The sequence below is a fragment of the Cygnus olor genome, chromosome 16 (genome assembly GCF_009769625.2).
Source record: "Cygnus olor isolate bCygOlo1 chromosome 16, bCygOlo1.pri.v2, whole genome shotgun sequence".
NCBI lineage: Eukaryota > Metazoa > Chordata > Aves > Anseriformes > Anatidae > Cygnus > Cygnus olor.
This window is the reverse complement of record NC_049184.1, coordinates 1,841,782-1,869,180: the sequence shown is the minus strand read 5'-3', so window position 1 is coordinate 1,869,180 and position 27,399 is coordinate 1,841,782. Positions and strand designations below refer to the sequence as shown.

The 27,399-nt window shown below is 63.5% G+C and overlaps 1 protein-coding gene across 6 annotated transcripts; it reads left to right on the top strand.

Annotated features, from left to right (window-relative positions):
- Nucleotides 1–26,069, top strand: SRC (SRC proto-oncogene, non-receptor tyrosine kinase). 6 transcript variants are annotated; one of them, XM_040576453.1, is made up of 13 exons: nt 5–191; nt 12,707–12,772; nt 15,142–15,391; nt 15,616–15,715; nt 19,286–19,384; nt 19,808–19,911; nt 21,222–21,371; nt 21,877–22,032; nt 22,141–22,320; nt 22,402–22,478; nt 22,614–22,767; nt 22,929–23,060; nt 23,168–26,069. In XM_040576453.1, exons 3-13 carry the CDS (start codon nt 15,151–15,153, stop codon nt 23,374–23,376), a joined length of 1,602 nt encoding a protein of 533 aa, XP_040432387.1. In that variant the 5' UTR covers nt 5–191; nt 12,707–12,772; nt 15,142–15,150; the 3' UTR covers nt 23,377–26,069. The 6 variants fall into 6 exon arrangements, with proteins under 6 accessions (XP_040432386.1, XP_040432384.1, XP_040432383.1 ...); XM_040576454.1 differs by lacking the exon at nt 5–191 and adding an exon at nt 1,100–5,279; XM_040576450.1 differs by adding an exon at nt 10,564–10,777 and having other exon boundaries at nt 2–191; nt 22,141–22,767.
- The last annotated feature ends 1,330 nt before the right edge of the window (nt 26,070–27,399 follow it).

Genomic DNA, 27,399 nt, shown 5'->3' with positions numbered 1-27,399 from the left:
CGGCGCTGCGCGATGCTGCCGGCGGCGCAGCCCTGAGCGCCCGGCCCGGCCCGGCCCGGCTCGGCTCGGCTCGGCTCGGCTCGGGGCTGCGGGGGGGGCACCGGGGCTGCCACGGCTCGGGGGTGCGGCGGCCGCGCCCCCGGCACGGAGACAAAGCCGCGATCGAGCCCCGGAGGGCGCGCACGGGGGAGGTGAGCGGGGGGCGGCCGGTTTGGGGCCCCGGGGGGGGGTCCCGGGGTGGGGGGGTCCCCATGGGGTGCGGGAGGGTTGGAGAGGAGCCCCCCCCCCCCCCGCCCCGAGCGGCTGGGGGTGTCCCCGGCTCGCGGTGGGCTTGGTCCGGGCGGCGGTGCCCGCCGGCCGGTTGTGGGGTCTGTGGGGTCGGGGGGGTCCAGCGGAGGATGCGCGGGGTTTTTGGGGGTCGGGGTCTGCCGGGGGATGCTGAGGGTCGGGGTTTGGGGTGGCTCCGAGCCCGGCTGGGGGTGCCGAGGGTGCAGCGGGGTCTGGCGGGGCGGCACCGCCTGCCTGCGCTCCCCTTTGTTGTGCTCGGGGGCTGCGGGGGACCCCCGGGAGCGCAGGGCGGGGAGAGCAGGGCCGAATGTAGGCCAGGACACGAAATATTCATCGCCCCCCCGCTCCTTGCTTTGATGTCTCCCGATCCCTTTCCCTCGTAGGGTTCGCTCACCGGTGATTTCGGGGGGCTCGTGTCCAGCCCCGGGGGGGGGCCGTGTCCGGCCGGGGCGATGCTGCTCCCATCGCCGGGGCTGGGGGACAGCAGCAGCCCGGTGGGAGGCTGCGGCGCCCCGGGTCGCCCCTCCAAGGGCTTTATCCAGCCGCCGAGTTCCCCCACGGCCACCCAGGCGACACGGTCGCCACGCGTGGCTGCGAGCCACCGCGCTGGCGCGTCCCCACCGTCCCCGTCGCAGCCCCGGGAAAGCAGCGCGGGGTTCGGTGGAGCCAAAGTGGGGCCGGGCTGGGCTCCTCTCGCCGTGGTGGCGCATCGGGGTGCCGACCCCGTCTGGTGTGGAGCGTCGCCTCGGAGAGCTGCGAAACCCACCGGGGGGATCCGCAGCATCCAACGTGCTCAGTCCCCCTCTGGAGCCGGGCGGTGACCTCGGTCCCCATTCCGGTCCCCTCCCTGCGCCGCCCTAGGGGCTCGGGATGCCGTTCCCACAGGGTGTTGGTACGTTGCTGTGGCCACCCCAGAGGACGTAGGGCCACGGGGCTGTCGCGGGTTGTTCCGGACACGACGCAAGGGAAGGGGATGTGGTGCGGCCGCTCGGTGCAGGGGGGTCCCCAGGACAGGTCCCACCGCCCGGTGGCCTTCGGGGCCGGGGTACGGTGCTCGCATCCCGGGGACGGGACAGCGCGCCTCCAGCAGTGCCGGATGCCAGCCGAGCTGCACGAGGGTGGCAACAAAAGGCTTGGTTTATTTATTTTTTTTCCCTCCTCCCAGGCTGGTGCTCCCCCCAGGAGGAGGAGGTGTGCGGCAGGCAGGAAGCTGGAGGGTTTTGTCCCTCCTCTCCCACCCGATGAGGCGCCCACCGTGCGCCCACCATGCGAGGCGTTCCCACCGGTGACTAGCGCGCGGGCGTGGGACCGAGCCACGGCCACCTCCCCCGAGGTCCGGCCTTTGGGGCTGGAGGCCGTTTGTCCCGGGGAACCCCATCAGCACCTCAACGCGTGCCTGGGCTCCCGTGCGGCACCGAAATGTCACCACCAGTCCCCAGGGAGGTGCGCTGGGGACGCACGGGGGGACGTCGCCAACGTTGCACTTGAGAGCGGCGTCCTCTCTGACGTTCTGATATTTCTGATGTTCCCGCTGCGGGGCTGCTCCCAGCACTTCTGCAGGTGGGGAGACCGATCCTGCGCTGCTCCCCGTGCTGTCACCAGTTGTTCTGTGCCACCCTGGGCCAGCTCAGGACCTGGCCCCTGGACAGACCTCGGCTATTCGGTGCCTCCGAGATGAGGCTGCCCGCTCGCTCCCCGGGGAGCCGCGTCTCTAATCATTAGCCAGTCGGTGCTGGCTTTTCACAGAAGGGCACCTCTGCTTGGAAGCTCGCAGGCTGGCTCCCAGGGCCAGGCTTTGACCCGGGAGCAGCAGGGCAGGGGCTCGTCCAGGCGCCTCGTGCTCGGGAGCTTCGCCAAAACCCAGCCCGAGGATTTTGGGGACGGGGTTATTTATGGGGACAGGGTTATTTATGGGGATGGGGTTATTCTTGGGCTGACGCGGCAGTGAAGGGAAGTCCGCTGTTCTCTGTCTGGGTCTTTAGTGGCCTCGTAGTGTGATGGAGAAGCCCTAACGGTATCTCTGCCCTTTAATGACTTTGTCCCACGTGAAGGCAGATCACCCCGGTGCGGCGGGGAGGCAGCGAGGGCTGGGAAGGGGAAGGAGCTGAAGCTCGCGGTGGCCGAGAGGCGCAGAGGCTTTGCTGCGGGGACAGGAAGCTCCGTGGTGGCACGGAGGGGACATCGGCGCTCCCGAGGGCGGGCTGCCCCGGGGCAAGCAGCACCGTTTCTCTGGGCTCATGGAGGCAAGGAGGGAGCAGAGGGAGGATGGAGCTGGTGGCTCCTGTGACCCCAGGGACCCCTGCCTCTCCTGCACGCCCCAAGCCGGGGCTGTGCCTGGCTCGTGAAGCCGCTCACACGGACGAAATTGGTATTTGGTGGGGCAGGGAGGACTTGGCCACTCCTTATAGCAACCAGCGAGTGCGTGTAACGCCTTGACAGGAACAGCTGGAGCAAGCCCGGCTGAAGCAACAGCCCCCGCTTCCTCCCGGCGTGTTCAGGGGGGAAGAGCACGAGAGCATCGCTTCCACAAAGCGCTGCCCACTTGGCCTCGCAGGGGTAAGCGCGCCGGGCTATCTGAAGCACTATTGTTTCCTGTGCTGCCTATTCTGCTGCTCGGCTTCTAACTTGTTCCTTTATCTCCTGGAACAATTTCCCGTCTGACCTCACTTCCTCAGCACTTCGCCTCTCAGCCACAAGCCCTCGAAGCCCCGCCGGAGCAGCGCGTGTGTGCCTGGCACGGGCAGGCTCCCCGTGGCGTGGTGCTCACCAACCAGCTCCAACCTCTTTGCATGGAAATTACCCTCCTGGCCGTGCCGTCTGTGTGACTGGAGCACGGATTGTCACCGTTTCCATTCCAACGTCCTTCTGCTTTCCGCCTCCTCTGACTTGGGGGCACTCGGAGCTGTTCCCCCCGGGGCTCGCGTTGTGCCAGAGCCTCCGTCCGGGAGCAGAAACGTGCGTGCCTCGGGGCGGGGGGGGAGGGGGAAAGTAATGATTTTGGTCCTTGATGTTTTAAACTGGCAGTGAGCCATGAGATTGTCCACCCTGTGGTCCAGTCGGGAGGGAGGAAAACACAGGGGGAAGTGTTTGGCTGAGCACAGCTGGACCCGTGTGGGCTGCGTCACAGCTCAGGTGTGCCTGGGTCCTGTTTTGGCACGGACGGCCTTGGTGCGAGGCCCCCGGCGGCGCTGGGCGCGAGGGAAGCGGCGCCGCTTTGCACATGCCTCTGCCGTGCACGGCTTGGAAAAGAAAGCGCCAAAACAGATTTTGGGAATGAATGTGGTTTGAACGTGGGCCAGGAACCAGGACCTGTAAATCTGCGTCTCGCACCGACTTCCCTCGAGGCTACGTATCTCCTCGCTGCCCTCCGCCTCCCCGGGCGCCGAGCTGGGGAGCGCTTGGGACGCACTGGGGGCTGCTGGGGCTGCTGCAGGGCACGGGGGGCACCTGTGGAGGCAGCGCCCGAAAACCAGCAAAGGGACCCTTGGGTCACAGAGGGGATGAGAGCGGTGCGCGGAGCAAGGAGGAGAAACCCTGGGGAAGGGGGATCCGGGTGGAGGTTTTGCTTCAGACCCTACAGAAGCCTGCCCGAGCCCTGCAGCTCCAAGCTATCTTGGTGTTGTGTGGAGATGCGGTGAAGCAGCCGAAATATCCGTAGTGAAACCCGAAGGTCAGCAGGCTTGCCTCGGTGCTTGGCTGCGTGGGGGAGAGGATTTTGAGAGAGGAAAATGAGGAAGCGCAGCTTTCAGCAGCAGTGTGGTCTCGTGAGCCTGTGCTCTGTGCCCATCCCCTGCCTCTCCCCGTCACCAAACCCCTGCTGTCACCCTGGTGCCATCGCCGGCTTGGCGACAGCCGTCTTGCCATGCCTGTCCCCGGGCTGGGGCACAGCAGGGCTGCCCGAGGTGGCGGCACGGGCGCGCCGAGGGCTCTGCAGGGACGAGCAGCGAGCTGGTCCTGCTGGGTCAGCGCCTCCCCCTGCGTGTGACTTGGGGACACTTGTGTCACTTGCCCTCGGTGCTGCCACAAGGCACCGAAACGCCCGTGTGAAGCCCTGGGAAAGGGAGGAGAAATCTCGCCTTTGCCTCGCCGCCACGGGGCAGCCGGGCTCAGCTCAGCCTCGTGCCCTCCTCCCACACGGGGTCCCCATGGACACGGGTGCCCCGGCTCGGGGGCAGGGAGCTCTTGGGAAGGGCAGGGTTTGGGGTCCTGAGGCGGGAGGGGACGGCAGGGCAGCCTTGGGTGGGCTGAGCTGGGCGGTCTCCGCTCAGCCGGGGCTAAGCCATGCCGGGGGGATGGCACCGGGGTTGGTGCCGCGTAGCCCTGGGCGCAGCGACCTCGCCCGGCCCCAGCAGCTCCCCGTGCCTGTGGGCTGCTGTGTGTCTGAGCAGCCACATCCTAAAAGTTTCCCCCCTCGCAGCCTGCTCAGCAGAAGCTGGGGGCTGCAGCGCTGCCCGAGTTTCACTGCTCCACCTTGCTTCCCCACCCGCGTGCCTCAGTTTCCCCATCCAGACCCAGCTGCGCTCACCCAGGGCAAATGCGACCTTATGCACGTGGAGTGCTGCTGCTTCCCCGCCAGCAGCCTCCCGGGTGGGACTTTTAAGGGCTTCCCTCCCCAGCTCAGCTGGTTTTGTGCTTGGCTTCTCCCTCCCCAGCTCCGTGTCCCCGCAGCCGCAGGCTCGGGCTGCGCCTTCTGGGGTCTGGATGCTCCTGGGGCGGAGCCGTGCGGCGGGGAACTTCCCCAAAATGAAACAAAACATGGAAAAAAAAAGCAAACACAACAGCTTTCGGAGTCACTCCCTGCTCTGCCGTGCCCTTTCCTTTCCCCGGCTGCCTCCAGCGTGAGATAAGGGGAGCCCCAGCGGCCCAGGGAGGCTCGGGAAGCTCAGCGTGGGGCTGAGCCCTGCCACCACGGCAGGACGAGAGGCCAGGGGACGGGAGGCCACGTCCTCACAAGTCGGGGACGCTGAGCGGCGGCTGGGCTGCTGCCCGGGGTGAGTGCCTGCTGTGCCAAGGGTGGGCCAGATCGGACGGGAAAACCCAAATCCCACCAGCGCTGGTGGCGGTCGGGGCGCGGGGTGGGGAGGACACGTGTGGGGCCCCAAAAGGCCCTGCGGTGAGGGTCGGTGTCGTGCTCCCAGATCACTGCTGGGTTTGAAAGCCCGTGGGGGAGACGGGCTCAGGGCGCCGGGAGCAGCGCAGGCACCGCCGAGACCTGCCCCTGTGTGTGCACACGTCCGTGCGTGCTGCAGCTTCTGTGAGCCCTTCTCGCCCTGTTGGCGGTGGTGACGGCCGCAGGGCTCGGGGGGTTCTCGTGCTGTGCTCTGGCCGCACTGTGTCCAAGCTGCCGGGGACCGGAGGCGATGGAAAGCAGGAGGTACCGCTCGGCCCTGCCCCGCGGGCTCTGCCATCGGGAGGAGAGGGGCGCTCGGCAGCCCTGGGTGGGATGAGCGACACGAGCACGGGTGGGAGACGTGCCACGGGAGGGCAGAAGGTGCCCGTGTGCCCGCTGCTCGTCCCGCGCCGGCAGCTCTGGGCTGGTCCCTGCCACTCGCCCAGCACCCAGCCGGGCTCTGGGCACCCAAGTGAGCGGTGCGGGGCTGGGACGTGCACGGAGCCTGGCTCTCCCCTCCCAGAGCGGCAGGATGAAAGACACCAGCTCAGCGTTTTCCTTTGTTTTGCATCTGCTGGGGCTGTTTGCGGCGAGCACCGGCTGGGCTGCACCTCGCGGCTGGCTCCGAGCATCCCGCTCACCCCGGGAGCGGCTGGGGCACACCTGGGGAACCCAGCACGGGGGTTTTAGGCACGGAAACGCCATGTGGGTCCGGCCGATCTCAGCTCACCCCCTGAGACTCCTCCGGTAGCTGTGCTGAGCTTCCTCTGGTGCCCCCAAAGGTGGTCACTTCGTCTTAGTGACAAATGGTGCCAGAGATCAGAGTGGCCGTGGGGACTGCTGTCCCTACCAGAGAGGTCCAGGCTCCCCGGGCACGTCTCGGGGCAGAGCGTGGTGGTGCTGAGAGTAGAGCTGTGCTCCCAGGCTGTGCCCACTGCCACAGCAGCTGCTCCCAGCCCCATCCACACAGGTCGAGGCGAAGGCAGGGGTAACGCGAGCATCCCGGGGGGCTGACCCTGCCTTGGCAGCTGCATCGCCCAGCCCTCACCCACAGCCCCCTGCGCATGCCTGCATCGGGGCTGGTGGCCCCGAGGTTCCCTGGAGCACGCAGCCTGTGCTCAGCAGCTGCCCCAGGATCCCCAGGTAGCCTGGAAAACAAGCCCACAATCAGCATAAATTTGCTGTGCGGGCTCCTTGGTACTCATGTGAAAACAATCAGGGTTGTGTCAAGCGCAGACTGCTGCAAAGCGGGGTTGGAAGACCCTCGGCCCTTCTCCTTCCCTTTGCGGTGCCGGCCGTGTCCTGCCGCATCCCCAGGGGCAGCTCCGTCCCCATCCAGGAGCGGGGCAGCGGCGAGGAGAGGCGATGCCCTCCCCACCCCACGGGACAGCTGGGGACCCTGCGGACACCTCCCAGCCCTTTTCCTGTTTTAGCAGCCGCTGTTTCGCTTCTTGGTCCACCTCGGAGCGTTTTGTGCCGCCGGGGTCCCGCAGGGGCTGCATGGGGCAGGGGGCTGTGCGCCCTGTGCTGCGGCCCCCGGGGGCTTGGGGGGGCCCGGGGAGCTCCGCTGCCGGCCGGACTGGCCAGGCTGGTTCTGCTCAGCGGGGAAATGTTTTGGCGGTGACGCCAGCGTGGCCGGGGTGGTTGCAACTTGCTCGGATCCGGAGCTTTTCCGTCTCCCACGTGCTCCGTGCCCCTTCCTCCTCCCCCAGCCCGGAGGATTCACCGCCCGGCCCAGCTGCCATCCTCAGCCTGGGGCGCCCGGCTCCGTCGGCCACGCAATGGCAGAGGTGCTGCCCGGTGTGACATCCCCTGAGCCGTGGCACCCGCGGGTAGGCAGCGCCCTTTGGGCCCGATCCGTGCCGTTCGCTGCCGGCCTGCCCCTTCCCCAGCAGCCGGGCTGGGCGCTGGGTGTCCCTGGGGAGCCCCAGGCTCTCTCCTGGCAGAAAGCAGAAGCGAGCTCCGTTTTCTGCAGCCGTCCTGGAGCCGGCAGCTGGGAGGCAGGAATGGGGAACTGAGCTCCCAGGCCTCGCGCTCCTCCTCCAGAGGCCAGCCTGGGTCACCCCGCTGCCGCCCAACCCCTCTTCCCCGGGGGGGGGCTCGGGGGGAGGATGGGAACGACGTGCATTTGGGGGGGCTGCAGGAAATGGGAGCTGGTGGGGAGCCCCGGGGGCTGGGGGCATGCCCTGGGGCTGGTACTGACAAGGTGCGTTCTGGGGGTCTCTTTGGAGGGCGGTTTTGGGAAGATTTGCCCCGTGGCTCCGTCAGTCCTGGTGCTGGTCCCGGCTCCCCGTCAATGCTGCCCGGCCCCGCAGGCGTTCGGTGCACTTTGGAGCATTCCCTCCGCTTCTCCCGGCCTTGGCAGGAGGAGAAGGGTGCCCTCATCACCTGTCTGGGAGAAGCACGCTGCAGGTGAACGCACGCCAAGGGCTTTGGAAAGCATTTCTTGGAGCTGGTTTGGCAATCGCTGCTTCTGGCTCGTGCCCCGACGGGGATCCTGGAGGCGCGGGGTGAGTTGGGCTGGGAGGCACCGGGAGGCGACCCGGGGCCATGCCAGGCTTGGAGCATCTCCCCGGGGACATCCCACCGCCTCGCCGGGACCCGTCCCTGTGCCGGGCTGGCCTTGGGGTGAAAAATTTCTTGTCTTTGATTGCCAGGGCACCCTTGCGTGGCAGAGGGGGTGGAGGACACGTCTGTTGGCTGGGGGCGAGGTGCTCCCGTCGAAGTGTCCAAATGCTCTCCAGAAGCACTCATGCGGGGGCTCCGTGAGCCTCCGGCTCACTTTTGCTTCTTCCCTGACCCCAAACACTTCCTAACAGTGCCCCGAACCCTGGGACCTCCTCTGGGACACGGGCACGGGGCTGGTGGAGCTGTGGGAGCCCTGGAACCCGGGCTGGCACCTTCCTGGCTCCAGGTCAGTGGTGGCCTCAGCTCTTAGCCCCGGGGCCGGACTTGTTGCCTGGTTTGAAGCTTTGGAGACGTGGCTCTGTCGTGCCCGGGTCTGCTGCAGGTGGTGTCCATCTCTCTCCCATCACAGAAATCCCCTGCGTGCCTCCTAACCCCGCCCGAGGTGCTGCCGCGCTGGGATTACGCCCAGATCCCGCTTTTCTTTACGGAAAGCCACTTTTCTGCCCTTGCTGGGGAGGAGCCCTTGGGGCAGCAAAAGGCTTAAAACACCAGAAAGCACGAGGTGCTGGCACCCTGCTCGCCCTGGGGAGCTGGCAGTGAGTTTGGGAGGTCAGCCTTGTGATTTTTTCTTGCGCGCCTTAAGCAAGATTGAGCTTGCAGGGTGCCCGCTGTCAGGGTTTCCCTGCCCTCGCCTGGCTTTGGGGTGCTCTGGGGGGCACTGGGGGGCACTGGGCTGTGTGTGGCCCCAGCTGCTGCTGGTGTGTGCGGAGCCATCCTGTGAAACCCTGCCTGCCTGGGTAACTTGCTTCCCATCGCCTCGAAAAAAAAAAACAAAAAAAACAAACAAAAAAATGACTGTCAAGGGCTGGCCCCGCCGCTGCGCCGGGCAGCGTGCGGCCCCGCAATGGTGGGGGGCGGCGCGGGCTGTTCCTGCCTCCCTGCACGCCTCTCTCTCTGTTTTTTTTTTTTTATGTTTCTGAGTTTCTTGGCCAGATAAACATCCAGCACCTGCTTTGTGCCTCTCGGGGCTTTGGTCTGGTCTCTAACTCGTGTTTTGACACGTTCCCAAATTGCTCCCGAACGTGACTCTCCCCCGTGCGTGGAAGGGGGGTGAATTTGTATGGCTGATTTAATTATCCTTCGCCCTGTCACGACCCGCTGGCCCCTGCTAGGTTGGGCTCTGCAGCTTTAATTAAGATAGCTCTAAATTTAACGGGAGCTGACAGGGTGGTAAGGGAGGGGCCGCTCCTCGCATCGGGCGGCAGTTTGCTCTCTGCAGCACCGAGGCTGCTTTGCAGGCTGGGGGAGCAGCCCCCCTTTTTTCACCAGCACGTGGGACTCATCAGAGATGTGCTGCTGTGCCGGGGCCTCGAGCTCCGGGCAGGGCAGCGAGGCGTTCCCGGGTGCACCTGGGGCTGCGCTGCCGTTTGCTGGCCCCCAGCCGCGTGCCTTGCTGCCATCGTGGTGCCCTACAAGGTGTCCGTGGCCCAGGATTTGTCCCCAGCCCCTCCGTCCCACTGCCACCGCTCACGGCCGGGCTGGCGAGGCTCTGGCACCACCTCTGCCGCGGGAGGAAGCAAAACTTCGGGGGTCATCCCTGGCACCGAGTCCCCCATTTGGGGGCAGCAGCTGCGTGTGCGTGTCTGGGGCCGTGTCTCCTGCCAAAATCGGGGAGGGGGCTGCTGGAGGATGGGCACGGGGGCGCGCACCGCTGGGGCTACCTGGGTGCACCCTGGCCGTGCTCATGGCGGCTCGTCGGCCGCCTCCAGCCACGGGTCCCACTGCCCTGTGGCACACCCAGCAGGCGATTTTTGTGTGCCGTGCGTGAACCCGTCCCTGCTCCTGGCGTGGGCAAGGGGCGTGGGGTGGGCTTGGGGCCGTGTCCCTGGCTTTTCGCTCCTTCCCTCTGGTTCTGCTCGCCCCCGGTGGGCTCGGCGCTGCACCACGAGGCGGCTTTGTCTCGCGCGGCGTCCCTGCCGTCCTGCACGCTTCATTTTTCAGTCTGGCAGCAGACAGGTGCGGTTATTCATCTCGCGGGGGCTCTGCGAGGCGCTGAAGCGGGCGGGCGTGAGGGGAAACCTGCCTGGGGCTGCTGGTGGCCCCCTGCCCGCCGCCCCCCAGCTGTACTGGCGGTGATGGCTCTGATTTTGGTGTGTGCGAGCCGGGATTCAGGTCGTGCTTAATGCGAAGCTCTCACAGGCAGGGCTGGCAGAGGTCTGCCTGCAACCACGCTGCAGGGAAGGAAAGCAACACCTATTTAGGGAGGGCGTTAAAGCCTGGGGGGGGTCACTGTGCAGATGTCCCTGCCCGGCGTGGTATCCCCGTGCTTGGAGCACCGTGTCCTGGTCTGCTCGGCACCCACCCGGCTCTTCAGCAGCCCCAAGGACAGAGCCTGTTTTGCCAGAGATTTCTCCCTCCCCAAGGCTCCCTGTCTGGCTCGGGGCCCCAGCGTGTCGCAGAATTTCCCAAGGTTTCTGCTCCTGCTACACAGAAGCCAGCAAACGTGGTATTTCTGTGTTTTGTCTGCTCCCAATCAGTGTCTTTTGTTAGTGTCTTTGGGAAAAAAAAAAAAAAAAAAAAAGATCGCTTCCCCCTGCGTCGCCAAGCCTGCTATCAGCGTGGCTTTTACAACTTCCATTGTATCCTTGAGCCATCCGGGTGCAGCAGCAAGCAGCCTGGCTGGAGGAGACGCGTTGGCCCCCGAGCAGCCGCTTCCCCCCGGTGCTGCTTCTCCGAGAGCGTCCCTGCGAGGTAGGGCGGAGGAGCCAGCCCTTTCTCACGTCCCACCTTGCCGTTTAATTTTTTTAGGGGGGGGGAGCAAAACCCCGCGGATGTCGGTATCAGAGGGCTGGGGGTGTCGGGCAGGTCAGGCGGTGTTCCCAGCCCCGGCTGTGCTGCGCGGGGGCTCTGCTGCCCCCGGCACGAGAGGACGGGGAAGCCGCTGCTGCGTGCCACGATGGGATCCGAGCTGAGCGGTGCAGCTCAGCACGCTTCGTTTAATTGCTTCTGGAGGGGGGAGCGTGGCGGTGCCCTCCTGCTGGGGCTCTCCTGGGCAGGGCTGCGCGGCTCGGCCAAGCCCTGCTGCTGCTTGTGGGGGGGGGTGAACGGGGGGCCGGGAAGACCCCGTGTGCAGAACTCAGTGCTGAGCATCCCTTTGGGGATCCGGGCGGGGTGCCATGCCTGCTGCGGGGCAGAGCGCCTCGCCGCCCAAGGGATGCTCCCATGGGGCCACTGTGGGAACATGGCTGTGCTTGGGGACACACGGCGGCGCGGTGGGGACACGGCGCGGGGCGGTGGGGACGCCACGTGCGTGCGCATCGCAGCCTTATTCATATGTGCTGCAGCCTGGAGTTGAGACTGCAGCTTCCCCCACCTCCCATCCCGCTGTGCAATTATTGGCGGCGAATATTAGTCAAGCACAAATTACAAACCATTCAAGTCGTAAAGGGCTGTCAATCAGCTGCTGCTCGTTACCCTCATCAAATGCACTAAAAATAGCCACAAAACTTACTGGCGGCGGGGGGGGGAAGGGAAGGGGAGCAAAATAAACCCGCAGCGTGGCACATCCTCGGCACGGCGCCCGGCCGGTGGGGGGGACACGGGGTGCTGCAGCTCCTGTGCGGGTTTGTGCCTCGTGCTGCAAATTTGGAGCATAAGGAGCCCGGAGCAGCTGCCGTGGAGCTGCGTGCTGCGATGCTGCTGACACCCGGGGCTCCTGCATGAAGGCGGGAGGCTGTGGCTGGGCGGTGCGCGGCAGGGTTAGCTGGTGGCATGGGGAAAAGCTTGGTGCCTGCTCCGTCAGCACCCATCTGCGGTGTGCGGTGTCCCTGGAGGTGAAGGGAAGCCTGGGCTCTGGCTTTTTGGCACGGCAGCATCCCTCTGCTGGGGGCCGTGGCCCATCTGGGGGTGCCGCGGGGGCTGCCTTGCAGCTGACCCCTGCGTGTTTTGCGCGTGGGGAGGGCGTCCAAGAGCCCCCGGCTGCGTGGAGCCCTTCCTTGCTCTGGTTCTGACCCAAAGCTCTGCCCTGGGCTGCTGCTGCCAGAAAATAGCACGTTTTGCACTTCCCCTCGGCACCCACGCTTGTAATAAGAATCTGTGCCTTTTGAAAATTTTGGTTAAAACACGCTTTTCTTGCTGAGTCAGGGCTTGAGCAGCGTGAGGTGCTCCGAGACTTTGTGTGCGCTTCACGCCGTGGTTTGTCTGTGCTGTTGGGGGCGGGGAGGGCCACTCATGTCCCCAGGGACAAGGTCCCCGTTTGGTGGCCCAGTGCCCCTGCGGCCGGTCCCAGCCATCCGAGACGGAGCAATGGGTCTGGAAGCGCCCCGTGGTGCTGACTTTGCTTCTCCTCCTTTGGGGAACAACCAAAAAACCCCGCAGCGGGTTGGGGTGCCCTGGGAGCCACGTGTCCCTGCTGCCCTCTCGCCGCCGTAAATCGCCCGGGGCTGCCCCCGCTGCCTCCTCGCCCTTCGCCGGGTGGGCGCGATGAAGTGGAGCAGAGAATCGTCCCCTCTTCACACATGAGAGAGCAGAGCGGGCGGGTGCGAGCTGGCTGCCCCGCGCTGGGGGGACCCGCCGAGGTGGGCGGGTGGCGAGGAGGAGGAGGAGGGTGGGCGCAGCAGCCCGCGGTGGTGGCGCGAGGCAGCGGGGACAGGGCCACTAACATCCCTCTGTCCGCTGCAGGAGCTGAGCTGAGTCCACTGGCAGCCCCCCACAACCCCACGGCCAGGCTGTAGCTGGAAAACGCAGGTAAGGAATCGCCACGGGGAGGGTCTCCCCATCTCCTGGTGCCCCCAGGAGCCGGTCCTGCAGGGACCGGAGCTGAAACCTCGCAGCTCAGCACCGCGGTGGTTCGCAATTTGTCAGTGGCGCCGAGCCCCCGGAGAGAGGAAAGGAGAGGAGTCCCTGCAGGCTGCGACGTGCCTGGGGTGCTAATCCTGTCCGCAGGAGAGCTGCCGCCTCCAATCCGTCGGAGGCGAGCGCGAGGAACGCTGGCTGCGCTCCAGCCCGCCGCCTGCACCTTGGGGGGAAGCCCTGCCCAAATCCTGCCCGGCTGAGGACAGGAGCGGTGCTGAGCCCCCAGCACGGCACCGTCACCTTGGGGCGAGGAGGGTGTGAAAAAAAGGAAGGAGCGGGCAAGCACCAAGCACCGGCCGTGCCGTGCGGGACCGACCGGCTGGGTGCTGGGGCGTGCGGCTGCGAGGACGCCCGCGGCGCTGCGCACACCAGTACTGGGCACGGTACCCGCAGGTGGGGAATGGCCGCGAGCGGTGGGCAGCTTTTTGCAACCCGATTGCTTAACCCTGCTGCCCAGCAGTGTCGCTGGAGCGTGCTGGGGGCCAGGAGCGCCCCCCAGTCCCCACAGCCACCCCCATGGGTGCGCTCGGGGGCCGCGGCTCCGTCCGCTACCCGTCCCGGCCGTGTCCCAGTTGTGTCCCTGCTGCATCCCTGCTGGGGGAAGTGCCATGGCCAGGGGAAGCTGTGAGCAGCGGCACGCCTTGCTCAGAGGCGCGTGGGCTGTCACGAGCCCCGTGGTCACAGCCCTGCCGTCCCCGGGCAGCCCACAGGGCCCTGGGAGTGCCAGCGGGTGCCCGAGCCCCGCACGGAGGTGAGCAGAGGGAGGAGAGCAGGGAGGGGTTGGCTCTTGGTATGGGAGGGGGCTTTGCTTCTTTATTTCTAAAGACCGGCTTTCCCCTGCAACTCTGCTCAAGCATCTCCTGATTTAAGCAGCACATTTATTTATGGGGCAGCCTCTCTCCTCTTCTCCACTGCCAGTCTGCCAGCGGTGACGATTTGCAAGCACGGGGTTTGTATCTGACCTTCCCGTCCCGCTCTGCTCCCAAATCCCCAAAGCGTGGGCTGAGGCCCTGCTTGAAGCCAGGTCTCTTGGAAAACGAGCCCTGACGGTCAAACCAAGCTCTGACCATGGGGAGGGAGCTGGAGGAGGGAGCAGCCCCAGCTCTGGCTTGGAAAATCTTCTGTGGGGCAAAGCCTGGCATGCAGCTGCAGCCCGCTCGCCCTCTGCTCCGTGCCCCGCAGGCGCCGGCTGCCTCCTCTGCTCCTCACCTGCTTGGTTTTTCCTTGTAGAGAGGTTTCTCCACCTCCCTTTTCCATCCTGCCTGCGTGCTCTAGCCTAAATATTTCCTTCCATAGCTGCAGGACACTGCTGTGTATCCTGCCATCTTGGGAGACTGCGAATAATTCCCTTCCTTCATTTATATCATTACCTTGGAGGTATTTATAGAGCAGGATCTTAAGTGGAAGGGAAGGCAGGACTATATATAAAGCAGAGATCCCTTGGTCCTTAGCCGCTGACTGCCTTACACCGCTCCCGACCCAAACTTCTGCTCCTTGTTTCCGAGGGCTTGGTTTGCTTCAGGCTTTGGGCTGCACAGGACCGTCCTCAGCACCTAAATCCCCTTCCTGAGGAAGGAGAGCGGTGCAGCTGCGGATCCTCCGAGTTTCTCTGTTGGAGGAATCCTGTCCTGTGAACGTTTGTCTGGGTCCTGTTTTCTCCCATCCATGCCCTGATAGAAACCCCTTGTGCGTGAGGAAGCACGGCCCTATAGGCTGCCCTGCTGTGCAGGAGGGGCTTTGGGGCACCAGGAGATTTGGCAAGCTTTTTTTTTTTTTGATGAGCTTTTGACGAGCGGTGACCACACGTTGCGGTGGCTCTGCCACCCAGCTGTCCCCTCTGTTTCTGTGTGGTGTGGGGCTGCACCCGGAGGCACCGAGCAGAGACGTGGCCCCGCAGCATCCCCGATGTGTCGGCAGCGTGCAGGTGGCCCTGGGGCTCGTGCTGCTGCTCGCCCCGGTGTCCAGGAGCCTTTTCCTTTGAGGAGGGCTGGCCCTGGCATTCCTCGGTGGGGTTGGTGGCTGTGCTGTTATCCCATCTCCCCACCCGCCTCATCTGGGGGCAGCGTGGGTGTAAGGGGGCAGCGATGCCGTCCCGGGGCAGGGGCAGGAGGGCCGGGCTTCCTGGCAGCTGGTGCTTGAAAAGCCTCTGGGGGTTTTGTTTCATTTCCTAGAGGGCAGGCATCTTGCAAAACCCCTGGGAAGCAGCTTAATGATGACGATGATAACAAATAAAAGTCCTCTGCATGTTTTGCCTCCTCCAGCCCGGGACCATGGGGAGCAGCAAGAGCAAGCCAAAAGACCCCAGCCAGCGCCGGCGCAGCCTGGAGCCGGCCGACAGCGCCCACCACGGGGGCTACCCGGCCTCACAGACACCCAGCAAGACGGCTGCCCCCGACGCCCATCGCACCCCCAGCCGCTCCTTCGGGACCATGGCTGCCGAATCCAAGCTCTTCGGAGGCTTCAACACCTCCGACACCGTCACGTCGCCGCAGCGCTCCGGGGCGCTGGCCGGTCAGTGCGGCCCCGGGTCCCTCGGGTGCTGGCGGTTGGGTCTCGCTGGGTTTGGTTCCAGCTCCTCCTGGTGGTGGTGGGGTCCTCTCCTCTGGAAGGAGTTTTTTTTTGGGCTAGGTTGGCAGAGGTGTTTTGCCTGGTGGTGGGAGGATGGTGGGACAGGAGGGTCCCCCGGTGCCGTGCCGTGGGGTGGCGGCGCTCATCCTGAGCGGTCCCTGTCACAGGTGGAGTCACCACCTTCGTGGCCCTCTATGACTACGAGTCCCGGACCGAAACGGACCTGTCCTTCAAGAAAGGAGAACGCCTCCAAATTGTCAACAACACGTGAGTGTCCCTGTGCCCCTGTGGCCAAGCCCCCGAGAGCTTCACCCCCTCGAGAGGGCTCCAAAGGGGTCACCGAGCCCAGCCTCGGGCAGGCCAGCTATCCCCGGGGACACACCAAGGGGCATTTCAGAGCCGTGTGTGGAAGCAGTGACATGTCCGAGGACATTGGCATTAGAGGCCATCGCTTGGGTGATGCTCGATGCTCCCCCGTCCTCCTGGCCCCTCTGCTGGGCACCGCTGCCTTGCAGCCTTGCCACCAAGCCACCTCCTCGTCCCATAGCCAGTCCCCAGCTCGGGGTCACGTCCCTGCCTGCCCCCTGTCCCCGTCAGCGCTCGGCTGCCTCTCGTCTGCCTGGACTCATCCCCTCCACTCCCCAGATGCTTTTCTCATGCTTACGCGGTGCCTGTGATCTCAGCTTCCCTCTTGACTGTTTTTCTTCTCTCCTGCCCGCCACGCTTTCGTTAGGAGGAAAGTGGACGTCAGGTGTGTATCGCGGGTTGGTGCTGCTACTGCTGCTGCCGACCTGCCCTGGTGAAAGGCTGCCTGCGGCGGGTGGGAGCAGGAGGGAGCAGAGGCTGCCGGGGGGGGCCGTGCCCGGCCACGTTTGTCCTCCCTGGGCGAGCGGGGCAGCGTGTGGAGCCCCCTCCGTGCCGGCGGCTCTGCACCAGGGAGGTCTGAGCTGGGCCTGCACCCCTTGTCTGCGTCCGGCACCCCTCATCAGTCCTGTTTCGTTTGGGTTTCTGCTCCTTCCTGGTCTTTTTTTTTTTCCTTTTGCATTTATTTTTGCATTTTTTAATTTATTTTTTTATTTTCTGTGAGTCGCTCCAGGGACTGGCACACTTCCTAAAGCTGCTGCGTGCTCGGTCCTGATGCGCAGCGCGCTCAGCTCGCTGTCCCCGCTGCTGCCGCCTTGAAACCTGGGGACCAAAGCCAGCCCCGCAAAGGGAGAAGGATGAGGGGCTGTCCCGCAGGCAGCGCTCCTGTCCCGCGGGGATCCAGCAGTGCCACACAGATAGGTTTTCAGTTCGGTCCTTGGTCTCCTCCTTCCCACACTCATCGTTTATTGATGGGGATTCGCTCAGTCCATGAAGCCTGGGATGTGCTGCATGGAGGGCTTCAGTGGTGCACAAAAAGCCCCAATTTGGGGTGTTTGGTGCTCCTCCGCTTCCCAGCCCCAGCAGGGAGCTAGCCCCGGGCTCGTGCTCCGCTTCGTGCTGTGGCGAAGCCAGCTCTGCCCCTCACGGGGTCTGGATCAGCCCACATACACGGGGTTTTTCTTTATGTATTAAATCACCTAGGAGGGGTCTGTACTTCTTTTTTCCCCCCCCTCTTCTGCTGCTGTCGGTCAAAGGCTTGGTCAGAGGGAAGGGTCCACATGCCATATGCTTGGTGACATCCCAGGGGGCGCGAGGGCTGTGCTGGCGATGCAGACCACCAGGAGTCGAGGGTGCAGCACCCAGCCCCCGACCCCAGCGGTGTCTGCTGTGGTTGAGACATCGGAAAGGAGCCAAGTGCTGGAGAAATCCGCCCCAGGCAGCACCACGCTGCTCGGCGTGGCTGTGAGAGGGTGGTTTTGCTGCCTGGTGGCTGCTGTACTGGGGCTGGGTTTGCAGCCCATCGCTCCCCTCCCTGCTCCTGCGTCCTGCAAAGCCCCAGCAGTGACCCTCGGCCTCCCTGAGGGCCAAATCCGCTCACCCCATCACCGAAAGAAGGCCCCCTCCCAGTCAGCTAGCAGACAGCGGGGGTGTAACGGGGTATTTTGGTTAAAACTGTGCAGGGAATTGTTGAAATGCTTTGTTTTGATGATGGTGATTGTTTTTTTTTTTTTTTCCTTCCGCTGAGACATTTTTGGAATAGTTTGCTTTTGCCGAATTCCCAGATTGCAGCCTTTCAGCCCGAGCTGGAATAAAGCCCCGAGCCGAAATCTGGGCGCTTCTCAGGCAGATGTTTGCTCCGGCCCCGTGGGAAAGGAGCCAGAGCAGCCCCCGACCCCGTCCCGGCCTCCCCGGGGAAGGTGGAGGGCAGCAGCTCCGTGCCCCCTGCATCGAGGAGCGAGGGGACAGCACGCCCCGTGCCGTGGGCACGCAGGGCTGGGGCGAGGTGGAGGTGTGCAGGGGTCGGGGCGGGGGGGCTGAACTCCCCGGGGTCAGGATCGGAGGATTCAGGCTCACAGGGTCCGTGCCTGCAGCAGTCGAGGTTCTCGGTGTATTTTTGGGGCAGCGGTGCGGAGGACGCCCTGCGCCCTGCAGCCACCCGGCCCGTCCTCGCCAGGCTGCTCGCACAGATCCGCCATTTTCCCCTAGCCCTGCCTCGTGGGCGGTCGGGGTAAATGAGGTGCCTGTCTGTGACGGATGAGAGCGTGGATGTCCTGTGAGGAACCCCCTGCTGTCTGCCTGGAAGGGGAAGCTGCCTTCCAGGGCCCTTTTGTTTTTATCCATTTATTGTCCTTCCCGTCCCGGTCAGGTGTGGGGTTATGAGGGGGAGGACGGCAGAGCGCAGCGGGCGAAGGCTCCTGCACCCTGCCAGCACCTCGAGACCTTCCTGGGGCCACCTCCTCTCGGCCCCGGCTGCTTGGGGCCAGCCCTGGGACACGTGTGCCACAGGGAAGAGCGGGGCAGAGCCCACCCCGCAGCACCGGGGCTGGGCTTTGCCTGCAGGCAGCTTTCCCCCCATCGCCCAAATTCCAGCCACATCCCGGCCTGGGGTTGGGAGCACCCCGGGGGCCTGGTTTGGAGATGCTCGGCGAGCTGTGGACCACGGCTGAGCCCCAGCACCATCAGCCCTCGGCAGAGGCTGCAGGGGGACCCCCGGGCCTGCAGCAGGGACCCCTGTGCCCAGCACCAAGCCCGGCTGCCCCGTGCCCGCTGGATCCGGCCCGAGGGCACTGCAGGAGCCTAAAGAACACCTCACTCTGTTCCAGCCTGCTCCATTCCTTATTTATTTGATCCCTTTTGTTGCCTTGAGTAGCCTGTGTTTAACAAATTCTGCCTTCTTTTGTTTTTTTCTGGCACTTTATTTAATCACTGCCATTCTGTCGCTTTTTTCCCCATTTCCCCTCCCTCCCCCTTTGCCTGTTGCTCCCCGCTTACCTGCTCGCTGGGGTTTCCATTGCGTCTCATCTCCAGCCAGACCCGGCTCAAATTCGGATGGCTCCAAAGGTATTTTGGCTCTCCAGCCTTTTTTCCAGCCAGGAGACCCCTCATTTCACAGCATCCCACATGCACATGGGTGACCCTGGCACCGTGGAGATGCTGCTTGTCCTGGGGTGGCAGCAGGGCACCCCCATGCCAGCAGCACTCCCAGGGCTGATTTTGGGCAGGTTGGGCTCTGCTGCCACCCTCCTGCCCCGTGCCCTGGGGTCTCCGGGGGGTCTTTCTGTGTGCCAGGGTCCTGCTGTGGGGCTGGGTGCGGGTGCTGCTCGCTGCTGTCCCCCCCCGGGCTGGGCTCTGCTTGCTCGTCCCATGCCTCTAGGGACACGGGGATGCTGCCCGGAGGTAGGAGAGGGCACGGCCCAGGGGGGCTTGGGGGCTTTTTGGCTTCACACTGAGTGTGTTTTGGTTCTCTTGCAGGGAAGGTGACTGGTGGCTGGCTCATTCCCTCACTACAGGACAGACGGGCTACATCCCCAGTAACTATGTCGCGCCCTCAGACTCCATCCAGGCTGAAGAGTAATTGCTATCTTTTAGACAGTTTTTTTAATTAAAAAAAAAAAAGCAATAACAAAAAAAAAAAAAACACCACCCACCGAGCGCTTTTCCCTCTCTCCTGTCCCTCTCCTCCTGGGCAAAACCTGCAGGGGCCTCTGTTGTATTTCTTGGGGCTTTTTTTTTGGTTTGGTGTGGTTTGGTTTGGTTTGGTTTCCAATCCACGTGCGTCTCCGCAGACTGTCCCCACCCGGTGGCACAGCCCACGGTGGGGGAATCCCACCCCCGGCAAGAGCTGGGGGTGCCCCAAGGGCTGCCCCTCCTCTGGGGAGGCTTTTGGAGCCCAGGTGCTGAGCGGTGCCCACGGTCGGCGGCGCAGGATGGCTGCTCGCAAATCCAAGGGGCGCGCGGTCGCACCGTGCTGAGCCTGTGGCTTCCCTCCCGCAGGTGGTATTTCGGGAAGATCACTCGCCGGGAGTCCGAGCGGCTGCTCCTCAACCCCGAAAACCCCCGGGGGACCTTTCTGGTGCGGGAGAGTGAGACCACGAAAGGTGAGCCCCAGCCGCGGGGACACGGGGTGCCCACCCTGCTGTGCTTCGTGCCGGCCCCAGCCTCCCTCCTCCCCTCCTTCCTCTGCGGAAAATGGGTCACGGCGCTGGGAACGGCCACGCCACCCTGAGCACCTGGGGACCCACGGGAGCATCCGTGTGGGTCCTTCAGCACTGGGCCACGCTCCCTGCTCCCCTGGCTTAGATGGGCAGGAGGAAGAGGAGCCTCACCCTGCGGGCAGGGGATGAGGCTCACGGTCACCAAACGGAGCCCCTGCGGCACGGAGAGCATCCTGCGCTCTGTTCCCCCGGTGCTGGTCCCCAGGGAGCGGGTGCCAGCGTGCCGTGAAATCGCTGGTGACATTTCTGTGCCGTGGGAAACTGCGGTCACCTCTCAGCCTGAGGTGTTTCCGTTCAGTGCAGCGTGGGAGCCTGGTGCTGTCCCCTCTGTGCTCAGCATCTGCCGTCAGGATTTGTGCCTCCGGGGTTTACTCCCTGTGCAGCACCCAGCTGCTGCTTTGCTTTGCTTTTTTTTTTTTTTTCTTTTTTCCTTTTTGTCCCCTTTCTGCCACATTCTTCTCCTGGCATCCAAGCTGGAGGCAGAGATGTCCTGTTTTTACCCACCCCGGCCCTAATGGTTTGCTCACCCATGTACCCACGGGCTTCCAAAACACTTTGGAATGGAACCAGCAGCACTTCCTCTCCCTGGATTTTTTCTGTTTTTGTTCTTTTTTTGTTTTTGTTCCACAAATACTTTTTTTTGTGTTTTTTTTTTTTTTTCCTACCACCTGCATAATGTCAAATTCTTGCTTGTGAGCAACCAGACAAAGTCAATGATGAATTTTTAGGTCCTCCTTTCAGGTCTAATGATTCTTGGTCCTAGTTTTGTGCTTCCCGATTGTGCGAGTTTGATCTCCAGAGTTTGGCTGGCCGAGGATGCCGTTTCTTACCTGGAAACGTGCTTTAGTCTGGCTCCAAATGCACCTTTGGGAAAAGCTCCTTGATGTTTTTTTCTGCCTTGGTGCTTTGAACGTGGTGCTATTTGCTTTATTCCAGTGGAAACAGCTCATGCAGGCAGCAGCGTGAACCTTCCCTTTTGCTCCTTGCGGCCCCATCGTTCCCCCATGTCCCTGCCCCTTTATTGCTGCATTCATCCCTGCACCTCGTGGTGCCTCTTGGCTGTTGCACCAGTTGTAAATGACAGATAAGAGGGGCTTTTTGGGGTAAAACCGGCAGTCTGCGTGCACCATCCTGCTCCCCCCATGGGGATCCGATGCCCGCGCAGCCCCTGAGCTGCTGGGTTTTGCCCGCAGGTGCCTACTGCCTCTCGGTCTCCGACTTCGACAATGCCAAGGGGCTCAACGTGAAGCACTACAAGATCCGCAAGCTGGACAGCGGCGGCTTCTACATCACCTCTCGCACGCAGTTCGGCAGCCTGCAGCAGCTGGTGGCCTACTACTCCAGTGCGTACCCGGGGCCGCGGCTCTGCCCCATCCCGCGCATGGCGAGACCCCCCTGCCCCACATCCCAGGGGTCTGGGTGATGCCCAGAGCGCTGTGCCTGTGCCAGGGGAGGTTTAGGTTGGGTGTTGGGAGGAATCTCTTCGTGTAGGGGGTGGTCAGGCTTTGGAACAGGCTGCCCAGGGAGGTGGTGGCGTTCCCATCCCCGGAGGTATTTAAGGGATGCGTGGATGTGGCTCTAAGGGACGTGGTTTAGTGATGGGACGGTCGGACTTGGTGGTCCTGAAGGTCTTTTCCAACATGGATGTGCCTCTGCTGCAGGGAGCGGCTGCTGGAAGCCAGCACTGGCGTGGGGGTCCCCAAACCAGGATGGGGGCATCCCGGTGAAAAACACAGCTTGGGTTTTAGAAAGGGGAAAGGGTCTGGGTACGGGTCCCCGAGGTGTTTTGCAAGGAAGGCATCGCGTGCCTGAATGCCAGAGCATCACCCGCACGTTGTCCCCCGCTAGAACATGCCGATGGCCTGTGCCACCGTCTGACCACCGTCTGCCCCACGTCCAAGCCCCAGACCCAAGGGCTCGCCAAGGACGCGTGGGAAATCCCCCGGGAATCGCTGCGGCTCGAGGTCAAGCTGGGGCAGGGCTGCTTCGGAGAGGTCTGGATGGGTAAGGACCGCTTCGGCCCCGTGTCCCCAGCGCAGTGTCCTCGCCCCATCTCCCGGTTGGGGGGAGCAGGCAGAAGACACGGCCCCATAAATGTGTCCTGTGCTCCAGGGACCTGGAACGGCACCACCAGAGTGGCAATAAAGACGCTGAAACCCGGCACCATGTCCCCGGAGGCCTTCCTGCAGGAAGCCCAGGTGATGAAGAAGCTCCGGCATGAGAAGCTGGTTCAGCTCTACGCCGTGGTTTCGGAGGAGCCCATTTACATCGTCACCGAGTACATGAGCAAAGGTGAGCACGGGAGGGACACCGGCTGGCCCGGGGGGGTGGCTCTGCTCTGCCAAAGGATGCTGACCGCTGTCTTCCTCGCAGGGAGCCTCTTGGACTTCCTGAAGGGAGAGATGGGCAAGTACCTGCGGCTGCCGCAGCTCGTGGATATGGCAGCTCAGGTGGGTTCGTGGTTCCCCTCCCAGTCCCGCGTCCCAGCTCCCGTCAGCTGGGTCGGCCCGGCTGCAGAGCCGTCCCCCCTCGGGGGGCCTTTGTGTCCCCCCCGTGAGCCTCAGTCCCCATGCCCTGCCCCGCAGATCGCATCCGGCATGGCCTACGTGGAGAGGATGAACTACGTTCACCGAGACCTCCGGGCGGCCAACATCCTCGTGGGGGAGAACCTGGTGTGCAAGGTGGCCGACTTCGGCCTGGCGCGTCTCATCGAGGACAACGAGTACACGGCCCGGCAAGGTGCGGTCGGGACGCGGGCGGTGGCCATGTCACGGTCCCCAGTCCCCACAGGGTGTGCTGTGGTGTCCCCTGGGTCAGTCCCGCGGTGCCTCGCGTTGTGTGCGGAGGGCCTGGGGGCTGCGCCGGAGGGGAGCAGCCCCTGACCCTGCCTCCCCGCCCAGGTGCCAAGTTCCCCATCAAGTGGACGGCCCCCGAGGCAGCGCTGTACGGCAGGTTTACCATCAAGTCGGATGTCTGGTCCTTCGGCATCCTCCTGACCGAGCTGACCACCAAGGGCAGAGTGCCCTACCCAGGTGAGAGCTGGCGCCAGCTGGCACGGAGCCCCTCGCCCCCCGTGGGGCGGGCACGGTGCGGGGTCTGGCCCGGCCCCCGCTCAGCACCACGGCCCCTCTCTCCTCAGGGATGGTGAACAGGGAGGTGCTGGACCAGGTGGAGCGGGGCTACCGCATGCCCTGCCCGCCCGAGTGCCCCGAATCACTGCACGACCTCATGTGCCAGTGCTGGAGGAAGGACCCCGAGGAGCGGCCCACCTTCGAGTACTTGCAGGCCTTCCTGGAGGACTACTTCACCTCGACAGAGCCCCAGTACCAGCCCGGCGAGAACCTATAGACCTGGAGCTCCTCCTGGCACCGGAGACCTCGCCGCGGGGCGTGGAGGGCTGGCCTCCCCGCCAAGGGGGCCGTTTTTGCGGAACAGCCCCGGAGCGGGACGGGGCATCGCCTCTGGTTGCGGCCAGGGGAGGTGCCGGGTGCCCCGTCGCTCGTTAAGACTGCTGGCCCCTGATTAACGAAGGGGCGAGAGGATCCCAAGGGTGCTGGCACCAGCTCAGGAGGGCAAGCGGGGCAGCGGGCTGGCGGGGCATCACCCTGCCCCCCCCGAGAGGCTTGGCTTTTGGGAGGCTTTTTCCCCAGAGAAATTGGGGGACAGCACCTCCTGCCTCGGACATGTGGCCACAGCTTCTTGCACCCTCCCTAGTTTAAAATCACCACGACTTTCCCTACCCCTTCGCCCACCCGTTTTGCTCTGGTTTGCCCAAAGGTGTCCACAGAGACGTTTTGCTGTGGGGAAGGCACATGCCAGCGCTGGTTTGGACTGGGATGCAGCTGGAGAGCAGACGTTGCGAGGCACCAGGCCCCACGATCCCACAGGCCCGTGGTGCCAACAGGACGCTGGCCTTGAGGCTCCTTCCTCCAGTGCCTGCCCGTCCTCGCGCTGGGAGTGGGACCTGGCCCTGCTCGGGGCCCCGCTGCCCGCTCCGTCCCGTGGGACCTCCTGGGCACACAGTCGAGTCTTCCAGCTGTGCCTGTCCCCCGCAGGGCACCACCTCGTCGCTTCTGGGATCGGCATCGAGGGGGGGGGACCCCACGGAGCCCTCGCCTGGCCCCCTGCAGCCCCCCCCAGGGCTTCTCCACCCAACGCTGCGCCTCTCCTGGCCACCAACCCCAAATCGAGACCACGGGGCTGGGGCACGCGACAGAGGCGGCCACTCGGGCTGTGGGAGCATTTTGGGGGCAATACTCGTTTTTTGCAACGCGGTTGTCCACTGGTACGTTTCTAGCTGCCTTCCCCACTCCTGCTGCCACCACCCCCTGGGGCTGGGCTGCTGGGGAGCGTTGTGCCACGCAGATGTCTGCAGGCTCACTGGCTCGCTCCCCAAGCCCTTGGCTGTGTTTCGGAGGTCACTGCTTACCCGTGCCCAGCTTTGCCCCCCCGTTGTCCCCACCAGGCTGAACCCCTGGTGCCGTGCACAGCCCTGGCGCCCACCTTGTACATAGCCCCCACGTGCCCCCCACCAGCCGGCCAGGTTGCATGTGGCTTTGTTTTCCTCCTGCCATCACGCCGATGTCTCTGTCTGCATTTGTCCCTAAGCAGAACCCCTCACTGTCCTGGCGTGCGAGGCTGCAGCAGTCAGCACCCCTGTCCTGAGCACCCTCAGTGCCAAAAATGCCGGTGGGCTGGGTCGCTGGTGTGCAGCAGAGGGATGCTCGGGGCGTGCGCCCCTGCAGCCTGCTCTCAGCCTGGGTATTTCATCCAGGAGCTCAGCGGTGGTTTGTGGCACCCACCAGCTCCTGCGGCTCTGCCTCGGTGGCCCAGCACCCATGGAAAACCAGGCGAGGAAGGTGCTGGGGCCGCACGCTGCAGCGGGGGGAGATGCTCCTGCCCCTTGCCTCCGCAGGAGCAGGGCACAGCCGCCGCTGCCCCCCGCTCGCTCCCACAGCTCCCCAGCATCTTATTTATTGAACAAGTTCTGGCTTGGTGGCCCCTTTTTAATAGTAAAGCCTTCAAACGTGGCACAAAAAGAGAGATCCTGCCTTTGGCTTGGAGAACAGCAACTGTTTTAATGGATTTTTTTAAAACCACCTTGGGACTCGGAGCCTCTCCTTCCCCCAGCACCTTTGCTGTCTGCGTTCGTGCAGGGACTGTCACGCCCTGAGGTCTTCTAGTTCCTGGTCTCGTGGCCATTTGGCTGATGGGTCCCAGAGAAGCCCCTTAGTGCTACAAGGGGCAGCCTGTGCCATAACCACGGGAGGGACACAGAATCCCCAGCCCCGGGAGAAGGCTCCTAAATCTCTAAATCAATGTGCAGAAGGCGGATTGGACCCACGAGCTGGGGAGAGAGAAGGCGAATGCACGTGTTAACGCGTGACCTTTTGTTTTCTTTAGCACGGACAGGTTCTCGTGAGAGAACAGCAGGGCCGGGGTGCTCCCAACCCAGTTGTTTCATTCCCTGGCACGGCGGAGCAATAACGCCCCTGCAGCGTCAGCACCGCCCTGGGCTTTCTTCCCTGCCCCGGGGGTTTGACGACAGGGAGAGGCTGGGGGCTTTTCATGGCAGAAGGCAGTGAAACAACCCAGGAGGAGCACGGCACAGGGCTGGGGATGTGTGTCTGTGTGTCCGTCTACATGTCCATCCATCTGACCGCGTGTGCGGGGTGTTAGGTGGGACCTGGGGTCCCTGCAGTCCTTGCTGCGGCTGGCCTCAACAAAGGCCACGCAGGCTCAGAGCCTCCCCTCCATCACCCTCCTGGTCTGCCAATTTGTTTTCAAAGCCAGTAATTTAGAGGGGAATCCCCCCTACCCCACGATGCTCCTTGGCATGGATGCGATGGGCCAATGACCCCGTACAAGGTATTTTCTGCTGGTGTAATTTTTTTTTTTAATAGCATTTTTGTAAGATCTCCAGACGAGACTATGCAGAGAACACGTGGATCTGGTTCTCTCTCCCCAGCTCCCCCTCCTCCCCACCTGCCTTTTTCAGTGTCGAAGTAAAAATATTTAGCTTTTTTTTTTTTTTGGATAATAATAAAACTTTGGAAAAACCTGAAAATGTCCAGCTTTGTGGGTGGTGGGGGACGGAGATGCTTTGAAACTCTAATGTTGTTGTAAATACTTTGCAATTTGATAATTAAATACAAACAGACCTCACAAAAAAAAAAAAAAAAAAGTGTAGCTCATGTATGAGAGGGCTTCTTGGCATCCCGGGTAAGGGGTCGGCGGTCACTGGAGTGAGTACAACTTCTCTGTATGGCTCCGGGTGTTTTGGGGGGCTTTTTCCATCCGATGTGCCTCAGATTCGGTGCACAGCCATGCAGGGTGCTGTGCGCCTCTTGGGGTTGGGATTGGGCTCAGGGGGGACCAGAGCTGCCTCCAGCAAGGGGAACCTTTTCCATCACATCCCTCCTGCTCTGACAGAGCTCCAAATCCACCCCTGGGTAATGGCCAGCACGATCTGTACCTTTATATTCACTTACAGACCACTGATTTACATAAGTTGCACACAGCAAGCATGGCTGGTGGTGCTGGGTGAGCTCCCAGGGGAGGCAGGGGCTGCTGGGGCTGTGCTGGGATGGCAGCCGGCTCCTCTCCCGCATCCATCCATCCTAAATCCTTTTCTGCATGGGGCCGTGCGGGTGGCAAAGCCCGGGCTGGGGAGGGACGGCTCCTTTCTGCAGCCTGCTGGATTAGTGGGCTGGCAAGGAGCAGGCTCGCTTCATCAGGGTAATTAGTGGGTGCTGATTGGGATCCCTCAGCTGGTGATTAACTAATTGATTTGTACCAGTGGTGTGGTGGGAATAGGCTCTTAGAAAGCAGGGTTGTGGCTGAGCCTCAGCGGTGTGGGGAGGTTTTGGTGCCCTGAAATCCACGTGCTGCACTTCTGCTCTGCTGCTGCGGTGCTCTCCTCGGGCTGGTGAGTGAGTGCCGTGTCGTCTTTGGTGCCTAATGCCTTGTGTTTTACTTCTCCTTAAAGCAATTAAGCGATTGAGGGAGTGTCTGGTGTTGGTGAGCCCCCTGTGTGGGTTGGGGGGGGGGGTAGGCTGAAGCTGCTGCAACCCTGAGGTCTGTCCCTGGAGGGACGGAGGCTTGCTGGGCTGGGAGGTGAGGAGGAGCCCCCACCACACGTCCCCATCCTGAGCCGGGCAGATGTGCCTCGGGATTATACCGCTCGCCTCCTTTAACAGGCTTAATCTCGCTGTTTGCTTTGTGCTCTTGCCTTGCCTTGTAAGCCGGGGAGAGGGCTTGGGCGCTGGTAGGGGGCTGCAGAGGGCTGGGCTGCTCCCACTGGGGGGGCTGCCGGAACGGAAAGGATGAGCTGTTGCTTGGCCTGAGCACCCCCTTAATTTTCCCTGAAGC

Bases quoted from the DNA above. Each gene is read 5' to 3' on its own strand.
- SRC (XM_040576449.1), top strand. From the start codon at position 15,151: ATGGGGAGCAGCAAGAGCAAGCCAAAAGACCCCAGCCAGCGCCGGCGC. The intron at 19,385-19,807 runs GTAATTGCTATC...TCCCTCCCGCAG, and splicing joins GACTCCATCCAGGCTGAAGA to GTGGTATTTCGGGAAGATCA. The intron at 22,768-22,928 runs GTGCGGTCGGGA...CTCCCCGCCCAG, and splicing joins CGAGTACACGGCCCGGCAAG to GTGCCAAGTTCCCCATCAAG.